At 40.9% G+C, this 13,733-nt stretch overlaps 1 protein-coding gene and 1 non-coding gene across 2 annotated transcripts in view; both read left to right on the top strand.

Moving 5' to 3' along the window:
* The window catches only part of PPEF1 (protein phosphatase with EF-hand domain 1), an 84,723-nt gene that overhangs the window by 39,957 nt on the left and 31,033 nt on the right, over positions 1 to 13,733 (top strand). Inside the window, exon 6 of the mRNA XM_028129684.2 lies at positions 1,797 to 1,843. Within this exon, the coding sequence (XP_027985485.1) occupies positions 1,797 to 1,843 (47 nt within the window). The remainder of the gene's footprint in view (positions 1 to 1,796; positions 1,844 to 13,733) is intronic.
* Positions 323 to 429, top strand: LOC114227405 (U6 spliceosomal RNA). The gene has a single exon (XR_003613442.1). It is a non-coding gene; the product is annotated as a U6 spliceosomal RNA (small nuclear RNA).

A 13,733-nucleotide genomic window follows, 5' to 3' on the forward strand; every position in this document is an offset into this window, starting at 1 on the left:
ATCTTGGGCATTTATTTCTAGGCTTTTCCCACATAGCACCATTGGTAAAAGGAAAAGCCAAGGTCAGTAGATTCCCATAGCATGGGAATTATTTTATATTTTTAATAGTCCCATTGAACTCAGAAAAATTGGCCATTATTTTTAAAAAGTTTAAAATTAGGTTCATATTTTCAAAAACATCTTCTGTTTAAGATAGTATTAGGAGAGGGAAAGAAATTGTGGTGAAATTTTACCATTATCTTAATTTCCAGATGCATATTTTATATGCACATCTAAACATGCTACAATGGTTCTCAACATGCATGAAATATAGGAGTGCTTTATGCTCACTTCTGCAGCACATATACTAAAATTGGCATGATACAGAGAAGATTAGCATGGCCCCTGTGCAAGGATGACACACATACAAGAAATACAGTCTATAGTTGTGTTATAAATCATAATCAGTTCTACACTCATATTTTTGTTTGCAGTGGAAATACCTTTCTGTAGCTATCTTTCCATGATATGGCTTTTATTGTTTGCTGTCCACGTAGAAGTTAAAAATGTTTTTATAGTCTCTTAATATGCTAAAACCAATTCATTTTTAGCACGAGAGCTTCAAAAGTTCTGTCTACCCAAATCTTTGAAAGATGAGTCACCCTGAAGCCAATTAGGAAAATAAAATAAGTAAAAAATATATTTAACTGATAAGTGAAAAGTCCTTCTATTTTTATTTTTTAGATTTAGAGTGAGACCACATGAAAGCATGAGATTTAAGTATACAATAATATTAATATGCTCTTAATGTTAATATTACAGTCATTTTATGAATAAGTGCTGTGATAAGTATTTTATCATTCCCATTATAATTGGAGTATTTTGTTGTATATATTTGTTTGAATTTGGTTGTGGGTTTTTAAACAAATTGAGGAAATTTTTTTCCAAATTAAATTCTCTTTGGTAATTAAGTTGGATACATGGAGTAAATATTTATGATCAGAGCTTATGAAAGATAAATATTTACCTAGAAATAATTATCCAAGTAGGCCTTTTAAATATTCATATTTTCACTCTTGTTTTTAAATTAATGGCTTCATATATTCATGTAGTTTCCCTTAGTTGGCTGAGTTTTATAAAGCAATGCTTTCCTTTTAATTTTTTATAACTGTCTCATCAAAAGAATGTGAGCCATCTACTCATACTTTTAAAGTTTCTAATGCAGCGACCTGAACATATTCTTTAAAACATGGCTTTAAGAAGCTACATATTTAGCAATTAAATATATATATTGAGTTCCTGCTATACACTGGGTATAGAGGAAACATATGGGTGTTTATTGCCAAGATAGATACTATTGCTCCTTTAGAGATTATATTACAGAATAATCAATGAGGGCTTTAGTTTTGAAATGAGATAAAATTGGGTTTGAATTCCAGCTCTGATACTTGGTAGTTGGGTAACTCTGAGCCTCATTTGTAAAATGAGAATAATGAAAATAATATCCATCTGATAGAGTGGTTATAGGATTGAACAAGATATTGAATGTAAACCTGTAGTACAGTGCTTGGCACAGAGTAAGGTAAGCACTGCGTAAATGGCAGGAGTGAATAGATAATTGCAATATTGGATGCTGTCCTCTATAGAAAGGGGACAAAGTTTCCATAGCACCCTGGAATTAATATCATCACAGGGTAAAACCCAATGCCCCGAGAATGGTTGGACTATATTAGCAATATTTTAGTTTGTAAAAGTCTGTAACAAAATGGGAATTTTCTTGTTTCCTACTGAAGAGTGATTTTTCATTTGCCCTCCAGGTGATTTACATGGAAAATTGGAGGATCTCCTTTTGATCTTCACCAAGGTAAATGATTATTTTGCTAAATATTTGCATTTTTGTTGGGGGCAATCCTAGGGCAGATAATATTCGTTTTAATAGGGATGTGTACAAATACAGATGTAATATAGCAGCTTTTATGCAAGAAGCTGAAAGATTTGTAGAGGGATATCCTTTGGGTTTTTCTTACACATATTTCATAAAAAATGTTAAAAATTTAATTTGGATCTTTGTTCAATGTTATTGTTATCTGTATAGCCCTTGGGATTTGTACCTGATTGTATTTGGGGTCTTTATTACATTGTAGATGTCTAGATGGCACAGGATGGGGAGGGGAGCAGTCTGTTTTATTTTATTTTGTTCAGAAGTGAGCATATCACATACCAGTCTTCTCTTCCAATGCATACTAATTATGTCTGAAAGGAGTCCCCCACAGTAAGTTCCACATTGCTCTCTTCTCTACCCGATTCACCATTGCTGGGCTCAGTTGCTCTTCCAGTGCCATGGCTCCTCTTCATTTGTTGGGTTTTGATGGTAGGAGTCCACACAGAGGACACAGAGCAGCTTGGTCTGCATGGGATTTCTCTGCATCTCTTGGATTGGAGTCAATTCTCTCTCTGACTCAGCTGTTGTCAACTGAATGTTTGCTTCTGGGATGACTGCATGTAGAAAACTGGCCCTGAGGTGACCTCTGCCTTCACAGTGGTATGCCTTTATCTATCTTTGATTAATGTGTCATCCCCACAAGTAACATGTTGAATAATTGGGCACAGCATAGGTGTCTCAGATGGACTGAAAGAAGATATATTCTCATTATTATGGTGGCCAATCAGTTCTACTCTTTGGAGACTGTGAGAGCTTAAGTCACATAACATCATAAACCTTAATTTTTCTTTTGGCTACAATGCTCTTGAGCTTCCACCTCATAAGAGATATTTTTTTATGAATAAAATAACAAATATTCAAAAGCATTTTTAAGTACTAAGTTATTATAGAAATGAAAGGTTTGCATGTCATCTGTTCAGAATGGAAGCTTGGAAGGAAAAGGAGCGGACCAAACCAGGAGTGGATGAATGGAGCTGGCACTTAGGAGGTGATTCCATTAAGACTGCATGAGACCTAAGCAAGGATCTAGCATGATAGCCAGAGAGTGGGGTCAGAGGAAATGGGAGGCTGCCCAGGTAGTGGGTTGGTGTCAGGAAGTCCAGCCAAAGGTTTGCTGGTAGGAAGCTGAGGGTGCTGGTAAAAGAGAAGTCTAGAAATCAGCCCCGGAATCCAAGCTGGGCAGGGAAGGAAGAGAAGCTAGGATGGGCCAATCAACTGGGAGAAACGGGAAGATTTGATGGATTGGCATGTTCTCTGAGGTCGGGGAGCAGACTAACGGGTTAGGGCCTTAAGGCCGTGGTTGGCAAACTCATTAGTCAACAGAGCGGCAAACCACGGCTCGCGAGCCATAGTTTGCTGACCACTGCCTTAGGGAACAGAATGGATGGGAAGTTGCAAGGGGCGTAATCCTAGGGGATGAATGGGTCCAAAGTGAGGTCCAGAAAGTGGGTAGCTGAAGTGAGTAAAAGAGAATAGAGACCATGAAGAGGTCTAGCATGTGGAAAGCAGGCGTATTAAGTGAGTTTGTGACAGGACTAAGAGATGGGGAGCAGGGGAAGGAAGTGTAGTCACAGGTAAGGGGCCTTGAAGGAAGAGTAGAAGCTTTTACCTGATGCTGGCAACATAAAAAGCTGGATTGGTGTTTTAGTGGCTCTGAGGAGTAAGTAGACCCTCCCCCAGTCCTGACCCTGAGGTGTCCGTCCTGTGGAAGAATAGATCCTTTCCTCCGGGAGGGCTGCAGGAGCCAGGAGTACAGCAGTGTTTTTAAGACAGGCCCAGCTTTCCAGAGCGAAGTCTTTCTGAATGAGTTGAAGGCAGAAGGGAGTTTATTTACTATGAAATGGGGATTCTACTTTCCAAACCAGAAAGCTGTGGTAGAGATAGAAATGATAGAATGGTGAGAGGACACCAAGGAATTGCATAGTTTGGGGAATGGCATTTGTGGAACTCTATATAGCACCAAATAAATGTTCAGAAGTTCAGGCCTGGTTTTGTTGACAATTACAATGTGAGGAAGGAGGAGGGGCAGAGGTGTGTGTGGAATAACCACAAAAGAAAATCTGGTAATTATTGCTCTGGAGGTTTTGGGAAATACATAAAAGGGAAAATAGGTGAGTAAATTAAATGGGGAAAGTGACTTTCAAGGCATTTAGAAAAGAAAATTTCTCTAGAGGTAGTTGAAGATATCAGGGAAAGGCTTCTGGAGTAGACTTGAGAAAAGAGAGAATTCCAACATATTGCTTTAATTCCAGGGGTAAACTATATGGAACATATAAAACTGGAAGGAGCTAATGTAAAGATCGAACAGGAGGAGGTGGGTGTTAAGAAGTACTATAAAAAGAACTAAAGGTGAAAATATAGCTTCCACATGAGAGCAAGAAATATTTTGAGAGTTAATCAATGAGAGTGTTCAGGAAGTAGAGATTGAGAGTCCAGTGATGAAAGAGTGGGCACTATTATTGGGATGGATTTGGGTAGAGGGAGGTGAGAGGCTTGTTTGGAAAGCAGAAGTCTGCAAGAGCCATGAATTAGAATTTTACAGGCTTTATTGAGAAGCAGGTAAAATGCATCTTAGACATGGAAAAAACCACATGCACCAGAATCTTGAAATTGCCTGATTTAAAAGAGGAAATTGAAGGAAGAGGCCTTGATGACAGCAAGGTTCCACTTTAAGAAATTGAAAAGATGGTGTAGTTAATGGTGTCTGGGAAGGGAGAATGACCTGGTGTGCTTATGACGATGGCGAGTCTCTTAGCTTCCGGGCAATGAGTGTCCTAAGTTAAGGGCTGAGAAAGAAAAGGGCAGGACAGAGATGTCCCAGAAAACTATGCTATTTGATGAATGCTAACTTGTAAAAGTCAGTGTTTTGCCTTTTTCTTTCTCATTTTTTAATCTGAAGTTTAAATGAGGAATGATGATAGATGGCAGAGTGTAGGCTATAGTGCTTTCTAAAATCATGAATACAAACTGTTCTGAAAACAGTGTTTATACATGAATACAAATGTCAGTGATAGCTGTACCCCGAGGTCAAACTCCCATCTACTTATCACTTCCACAGAAACCCAGAATTAAGAAAAAAGTGTCTCTGAGCTCTTGAAATTCTTGTCCAATGCACCTTACTCACAGGAGAGGTCCTAGGCCCTTACTCAAAGACCAGTGAACGTATAGCAGTAAAACCTTATGTGACACATTTTTCCGCAAGTTTGCCAGTCTGGCTTCCCACCCCCCAACAGATTAGAGAGTGGGAGGGGAAAGGTGAAAGTGAGATTCAGTGACAGTGAAGAAAAGTAAAGCTGTTCCTAACATTAAGAGGAGATCTAGAACTCTAAAAATGAGGCGGGCATTGAAGTAGTAATCTTCAGGGATCGGGGGCTGTGTGTATGGATTGGGAAGAATGTTCTGTAGTTCTCAGAGGGCCTAAGGGCATGCTTAGTTTGATGTGTCTGCCTGGTCAATAAGGTTTCAAGTTCTACAGTGTGTACTTTGTTAAGGAGTAAAGAAACAAATGCACATTTTAAAAATTTCCAGCCAAAGTGGTTCAAGTAATTTTAAAATGTAGTCTAGCTTTTAAAGGAGTACGCTTCAGTGATCTGGAAAATTCATTTCAGCAATGCTTACAATATGAGTAAGTATCATTACTGGGCCTTAGCGAACATTAAAAAAAGAAAGATTCATTGAGATAAGAGTAATGGGCCAGGAAAGTAGATGAGGAGGAAAGGAAGAACATCTTACCATGAGGAAAAAGGTGGGGAGGGGTGGATTTCTCTTTTGGCATCAAATACAAAGGTCGCCTGTGAAGGGATTACAACAGGTGCTACAACCTAAGCAATCACTTGATTGCTTCAGGAAATGGTGGAGTTTCTTTGATGGTGTTGATTCTCACTGTGATAATGCATCCACAGCATGTTCAATCCTCATTACTGGTAATGCCCTGCATGTAGGGCTTTCCTCTGGTCCATTCATAGGAGCACGCAGGATTGAGCTGCCTCACTGTAAGCCATGGGCTAGCTGTCTTCTGTTTAGGAGAAGCTAGAGACCATGCTTTAACTAATCCTTATTTAATTTAACATCATCAACCTATCTTAATTTTATTTATAAAAATTATTTTTAGTTTATTCAAGTTCCGATTGAACTTGAATGATAGGGAATAGTTTGGCAAACTACATCCTGTTGGAGATTCTTGGAGCTATAAATGACCAGGTTTATATTATGATCCCACTAACTGATTCTTCTCTATCAACCCAAAGTAGAAACCAGGAAAACCTCAGGCTTTGACATCAGGAAAAATTTTACCTTTCTGTTGGTGTTTTGCTAGAAAATTTCTTCTTCATCAGTTCTTTTATACAGTATTAGAGGCCCAGTGCTGTGCACCAGTGGGGTCCCTCAGCCTGGCCTGCGGGGATCAGGCTGAAACTGGCTCTCTGACCCCCCAAGGGGTCCCGGATTGCAAGAGGATGGTTCTCAGGTGACAACCCCCCCCCCCCGCCCCCCGAATCGGGCTTCCCTCCTCTCTGGTTCCAGGTGTGTCACCTGAGAACCGCTGCTGCCAATTGACCACAGCTCAGCAGTTCCTGCATTGAGCATCTGCCCCCTGGTGGTCAGTGCGCATCATAGCTACTGACTGGTTGGCCAGCTGGTTGCTTAGGCTTTTATATATATAAATAGGATCAGTAGGCTGCAGGACTGGGGACTGCCCAAGGCCAAGCAAGGGCATAGCCTGAGAGCAAGTGTTATAATATAGGGTTCCCCTGAGATTCCTCACCACATTACTTAAAAAAATTATATATATAATACACATACACACACACACTTATTTCAGAGAGGAAGGGAGAGAGAAAAAGAGAAACATCAATGATGAGAATCATTGATCAGCTGCCTCCTACATGCCCCCTACTGGGGATTGACCCCACAACCCAGGTATGTGCCCTGATCAGGAATCAAAATGTGTTCATAGATAGACACTCAACCAGCCAAGTCATATTACTCTTTTCATTCAAGTGGTTGGTTTAGTTTAAGACTTCTATTGTTATCCAAACATATGTTAAATTGAATCTGTCTACTAATTTATTTATTCAATAAACTTCTATCTGGTCCCTTCAATGTTCAAGGTACTATATAAACTATGTAATGATACATAGATGATTATGAAGTTCATTTATTTTATGTATATGTATTAAACGCCTATTATGAATGAGGTATTCTGCTAAAGGTTGGTGATACAGTGTGACTGAAACACAGTTTTTAGCTCCAAAGACATCACAGTTTAGTGAAGGAAGGTCAACTAATAAAACAACAGGACAATTCAGGATGAGATGAGTTATAATTGGGATAAGCACGAGACTCCAAGGGAGCACATTGGAGGGGCACCTAACCTCATGGGAGACTTCCTAGAGGAGGTGACATTTAAGACAATCAAATAATTTTAGTAATTGCCTAAATAATGAAGGAAAGTTTTGGAGGATTGGAAAAGATTTTATTCGTATACTAGTGGCTCAGTGCACGGATTCATGCACATTGAAAGGAAATTAATTAGAAGAAATATTTTAATATTGCTATTTGCCCTTTCTCTATAATAGAAGTGTCAGAGATGAAAGAAAATTAGTAAAATGTATATGAAAATAATATATAAATATATATAACAACAATAAAGACATATAAAAAATTGATATAAAAACAACAGAAACATGATATAAAAACAAAAACATGATATAAAAACAACATGGATAAAAACAATGACTCATAAATTGATTAAACTTATTCTAATATCTCCCTACATACCACATTAACAGTGAAAACACTCTTAACCCTTTGCACTTGCTTGCTTTTTTCTCGATTCCTTTATTCTACTCGGGATTTAATTTTTTAAATACCCCCGATTTTACAAAGCGCGGCATTAGAATAAAAAACTGGAGTTTCTTTTCATACAAACTTATTTATTTGGATTTTTTAATATTTCAAATTATTGATACATTCAAAGAGTAATTTTAATCTCGATGCTAACCGTGTCGAGTCACACTCGACATCCGAGTGCAAAAGGTTAATGCATTCTGTCGATGACGCCGGCTTCTTTTGGCTTCAGAGGTACATTGTGCCAATAGTTGGTCTTCAGACATATTCTGTTGACAATGCTGCTTTCTTTCAGCTTCAGAATGTCAACAAAAACAACCAAATTCACGATTGACAATGACATATCAAAACACACGTGTGCGATTGGTGCCAGTGAGAGCTTTATATATATTGCGCATGTGTGAGTCAACGTTTATTTTTAAATTGCCAGTGTGCGTCATATGTACCAGTTGGTGGAATGGACAGATGGATGGACGGTCGGTCACTTAGCCTTTTATATATATAGACTAGAGGCCTGATGCACAAAATTTGTGCAACAGTAGGCCTTCCTTCCCCCAGTTGCCGGCACCAGCTTCCCTCTGGCACCTGGGACCCGGGCTTCTCTCTGGCCACTGGCAGGCACCTGGGACCCGGGCTTTCCTCTGGCTGCTGGCAGGCACCTGGGACCTGGGCTTCCCTTGCAGAGAGAAGCCCTGCCCACCCACCACAGCCCACCAGTTGGTGGCCTGGGACTCCCTCTGCGGGGCGATCATGGGATGATGCCTGGGCCCCCGACCAATTGCATAGCAACCACCTTGCCTGGCCTAGCACCAGTGGGTGTCATAGCGTTGTCATCTGGAAGGTCATCCGGAAGGTCATTCAGTATAATTAGCATATTATGCTTTTATTATTATAGACAACTGGCCTGGTGCATGAAATTTGTGCATGGGGGAGGGGGTCCCTCAGCCCAGCCTGCACCCTCTCCAATCGGACATCCTTCTCCTTCTTGCAATATGGGACCGCTGGCACCTAACTGCTCACCTGCCTGCCTGCCTGATTGCCCCTAACTGCCTGTGTCTGCCTGCCTGATTGCCCCTAACCCCTCTGCCTGCCTGGCTGATCACCCCTAACCTCTCTGCCTGCCTGCCTGATTGCCCCTAACCTCTCTGCCTGCCTGCCTGATCACCCCTAACTGCCTCTGCCTGCCTGCCTGATTGCCCTTAACTACCCTCCCTTGCTGACCTGATCTTGCCCCCAACTGCCCTCCCCTGCTGGCCTGATCTCACCCCCAATGGCCCTCCCCTGCTTGCCTAATTGCTCCCAACTGCCCTCCCCTGCCAGCCTGATCTTGCCCCCAACTGCCCTCCCCTATTGTCCTGATCTCGCCCCAAACTTCCCTCCCCTGCCAGTTTGATTGCCCCTAACAGCTTCTGCCTTGGCCCCCACCACCATGGCTTTGTCTGGAAGGAAGTCAGACATCCAGAAGATGGCCGGTTGACCCAGCCTAATTAGCACATTACCCTTTTATTAGTATGATAGATTATATAGGATAGGATTGCTTAAATGGGGGGGAAGCCTTTTTCAGCAGGAGGAGATGCTCTTGGCAGATAAAAATATCTAATCCCTATATATGGGCTGATAGCTAGCCATATGCACTATACTGCCAAACCAGTTATTTAAAAATTGAACCACTTTCTTACACCTTACACCAAACAGCTGTTGCCCTTAAAACCCCTCCTCAGACCACACCCTAGGTTCTGCCTTGCAGTTCACCCAGATTAGGTTCTGATTGGTCTGTTTCTATGCCAGTCAGCGTCAAAAGCTCCGCCTCCTAGGCAGCCATTCTCCACCCAGATTTGGCTCTGATTGGTCGGTTTCTATGCCAGTCAGCATCAAAAGTTCTGCCTCCTAGGCAGCCATTGGCTTCTCACACTTCACACAGATTTGGTTCTGATTGGTCGGTTTCTATGACAGTCAGTGTCTTTGGGCCTATCAACGGGCCTGTTCAGAGAGGCAGGGCTGATCAGCAGCCCCAGTGGAGGCCCCAGAGAAAGAGAGGTGTGGCTTCTGGCCAAGCTGGAGCGAAAGAGAGAGGCAAGTGCTGATCAACAGCTGCCATGGAGGCTATGGATCAGACCCTGCCTCTCTCTCCCTGGGCCTCTCTCTGGGCCTGATTTGCATCCCCCTTGGTAGTCAGTGCTGGGCTGGGGTGCCCACAGCAGCAGTCAGTGCTGGATCGCCATGGCAACCCAGCACTGACTTCTGGTCGGTTGAGCCTTCGGTTGTTTTGGATGTTATGGACCCTGGGTTTTTATATATTAGGATACTTTTTGTGATGCTTTGCAATAAATGATGAGATTCACACTAATGATTGTTTGTTTTAAGATCTTGGTTTCTTTAATATTTGGTTGTCCTGCTGGTTTGGCTCAGTGGATAGAGCGTCGGCCCATGGACTGAAAGGTCCTGGGTTCAATTCCAGTCAAGGGCACATACCTTGGTGGCAGGCTCGATTGGGGTGTTTGTGGGAGGCAACCAATCGATGTGTCTCTCTCCCATTGATGTTTCTCTGTTTCTCTCCCTCCCGCCCATTCTCTCTAAAAATCAATGGAAAAATATCCTCGGGTGAGGATTAACAATAACAAAAACAAAACAAAACAATATTTGGTTGTCCTTAAAAATTATACCATTTAGCACCTTTTCACTAAGCCAGACATTTTCAGGTCATTATCCTATCTGGGTTTGAAAAGAATTTTTTCCTCTGAGCACCACACTGTTACCCATGACAGGCCTGTGTTGAAAGGCATCTCGACTTTATATGGCTCCAATATCATCAAGTGAACCAATTTACATAGAATTGGTTAGGTCATATTTTTAGATTTTATTTTCTGAACAAGTTAATTTAAATCAGCCACTTTTACTTAATTAGAGTGACCAATTTGAAATACTTCATTCAGAGCCTTAGTTAGCCTTGCTAACATTGCAAGACATTTTTCCTCACTGGAAACAAAGCTTGAAATTTTAGATCAAGTATTGGCAAATTATTTTGTTAAATTCATGCTGTGAATGGAGACCTCCTGAAGCTGAAAAAGAGATGCACATGGACAGAGAGAAGCTAATTAACTCTTAACCCTGTGGGTGTTATACTGATGCTGTCCATTGGAAGCATTGCCATCTTGGTGTTTGTTTTCTTTCTCTCTTCCTATCATCCTCCACCCCCGATGCCTGTGATTTTTCAGTTGAGAAGTTCATTAAATATTTTCTTTTTTCTCTGTCACTGATATGCTTCACACTGCCACAGAAGTCAATTATTTTCTTTTTTCAGATTAAGGCAGTATGTTGCAATCAAAAGAACAGATCTCTAAAATAGGGTTCACAAAATATAAAATTAAAATATTGTGGAGTTGAGGTACAGAAGTTATTGTATGATGTGCACAAAAATGTCCACATAAGTTGGGATACCTTCTAGGTATCTATTTTAAAATGCTCCAGTAGAAAACAGATGACAATATAGGGAAACATTTATGTCTTTACTCAAATTAATTAATTGTAGTCTGCTATTTTCCCCCCTGCAGGTCACCTGAATGCTGTTCAGAATTGTGGTTACCCTGAGTTTTCTATATTTGTCAACTTCATTTCCATGTCATAGATGGTTTATTGTATATCAGCAGCAGAATAAGCCAGAGAGTTTGGTCTGCTGGAACTGAGTGAAGGGTGGGGTATAGCAGCAAGTTTTGCTTCTTTAAAAAAAAAAAAAAAATATATATATATATATATATATATATATATATATATTGTTTCAGAGAGGAAGGGAGAGAGAGAGATAGAAACATCAACGATGAGAGAGAATCATTGATCAGCTGCCTCCTGCACACCCCTTACTGGGGATCGAGACTGCAACCCAGGCATGTGCCCTTGACCGGAATTGAACCCGGGACCCTTCAGTCCTCAGGCTGACGCTGTATCCACTGAGCCAAACCGGCCAGGGCAGGTTTTGCTTCTTTGAAGGAAACCCAGAGAAATCTCAGTAATTCAAAGCCTAAATGTTCTAGAGACTTATGTCCCAGGAGACTTAGCTCCTCATCCTCTTATCTATTTTCCAGTTTCTGTATTATTCTAAGACTAAAACATTTTTTACTCAGACTATATAAAGTAATATGTCTAATCCTGAACCAACAGGGCGGACCTTATATATCCAATTGAGTCTTGCCTTCTTTGAAGCGGTTGACTTAAGAGGCTCAACATGTATACACATTTAGAACTCCTTTTAGAATCACTTCCAGAGACTGATATATTCTATTGAGTGGCCTTCATGATCACAAATCGTAGTCTTTTGACATGTGTGACTTTTTGAAAATGTTAAAACTCATTGGGTGTCAAGCATGCTATATAAGGTAGATGGCCCAGCTGACCATTATTATTTTTGACTTAAAATTAGGTTTGATTAAAGAAATTCATTATTCTTTGTTCACAGAAGAGATAAAATACCTATAAGCAAAGTTTGCTTTAACTGGAGATGAGTAAGTTCTAATACAAGAAAATTTGTCATCACAGTTGAAAGCATGTTTACCATCCAAATATCTATAATAATAAAAACCTAATATGCTAATTAGACTGGACAGCCAAAAGACCTTCCGGACATCATTCTGGATATCCTCTGGATGAAGCCACGGCAGCAGATGCCGAGGCAGTTAGGGGTGATCAGGCAAGCAGGCAGAATGGTTAGGGGTGATCAGGCAGGCAGGCAGAGTGGTTAGGGGCGATCAGGCAGGTAGGCAGAGTGGTTAGGGGCAATCAGGCAGGCAGGCAGGTGAGCAGTTAGGAACCAGCGGTCCCGGATTGTGCGAGAGATGTCAGTTTAGGTAGTCGGACATCTCCTGAGGGGTCCCAGGTTGCAAGAGGGTGCAGGCTGGGCTGAGGGACACCCACCCCCCATGCACAAATTTCATGCACCAGGCCTCTAGTAATAGTATAAATTTAGACAGTTGAATGTTTTTCTCAAATTTTGATATTATGGTTTTATGAAATGAGCTGGAAAGATTTTCATCTTTTTCTATAGTTTGGAACTTAAATCCCTAGTTCTCAAACTCGATTATACATTGTAATCACCCAAGGAATTGGGAGAAAAATACTGATACCTGAGTCCCACTCCCAGAAATTCTGATGGACACCTAGGTATGTTTAAAAGCTCCGCAAGTGATCTTAATCTGCAACCAAGGAAGGGAACCATTGATTTAAATAACATTAACACTATTTACTTTTGCCCAGCTGGGTGGCTCAGTTGGTTGAGCATCGTCCTGTGCACCAGAAAGGTGGTGGGTTTGATTCATCTCAGGGCACATACTTAGGTTGCCAGTTTGATCCCCGTTTGGGGTGCTTACCAGAGGCAAGTGAACAATGTTTCTCTCTCACTATCTATCTATCTATCTATCTATCTATCTATACACCTATCTACCTACCTACATACCTATTTTCCTTCCTTCCTTCCTTCCTTCCTTCCTTCCTTCCTTCCTTCCTTCCTTCCTTCCCTCCCTCCCTCCCTCCCTCCCTCCCTCCCTCCCTCCCTCCCTCCCTCCCTCCCTTCCTTCCTTCCTTCCTTCCTTCCTTCCTTCCTTCCTTCCTTCCTTCCTTCCTTCCTTCCTTCCATCTTTCTCTCCTTTCCCCTCTCTCTAAAATCAATAAAAAATATCCTCAGAAAAGGATTTAAAAAACTATTTTCTCTTGAAAACTGAGATAGAGCTCTGCTATAAAGCCACATGGAGCCAATGCACTGTAAGTTTTCTACTTCTTTTTGATTAGTTTTGGTAGTTTCTAATGTTCAAGGAAATCCTCCATTTTTTTCTAGATTGTGAAAGTACATTGCCATGGATGTGGATATTATATATTTTACTTGTATATAATTCTTTTATTTATATCTCCATATCTTTATGTCTTTTTTCTGATCTTTAATCTTTTATATTCATTCTCTCTTTTTTCACTTAGCGTCGGT

Source organism: Eptesicus fuscus, chromosome 1, assembly GCF_027574615.1.
Source record: "Eptesicus fuscus isolate TK198812 chromosome 1, DD_ASM_mEF_20220401, whole genome shotgun sequence".
NCBI classification, from domain to species: domain Eukaryota; kingdom Metazoa; phylum Chordata; class Mammalia; order Chiroptera; family Vespertilionidae; genus Eptesicus; species Eptesicus fuscus.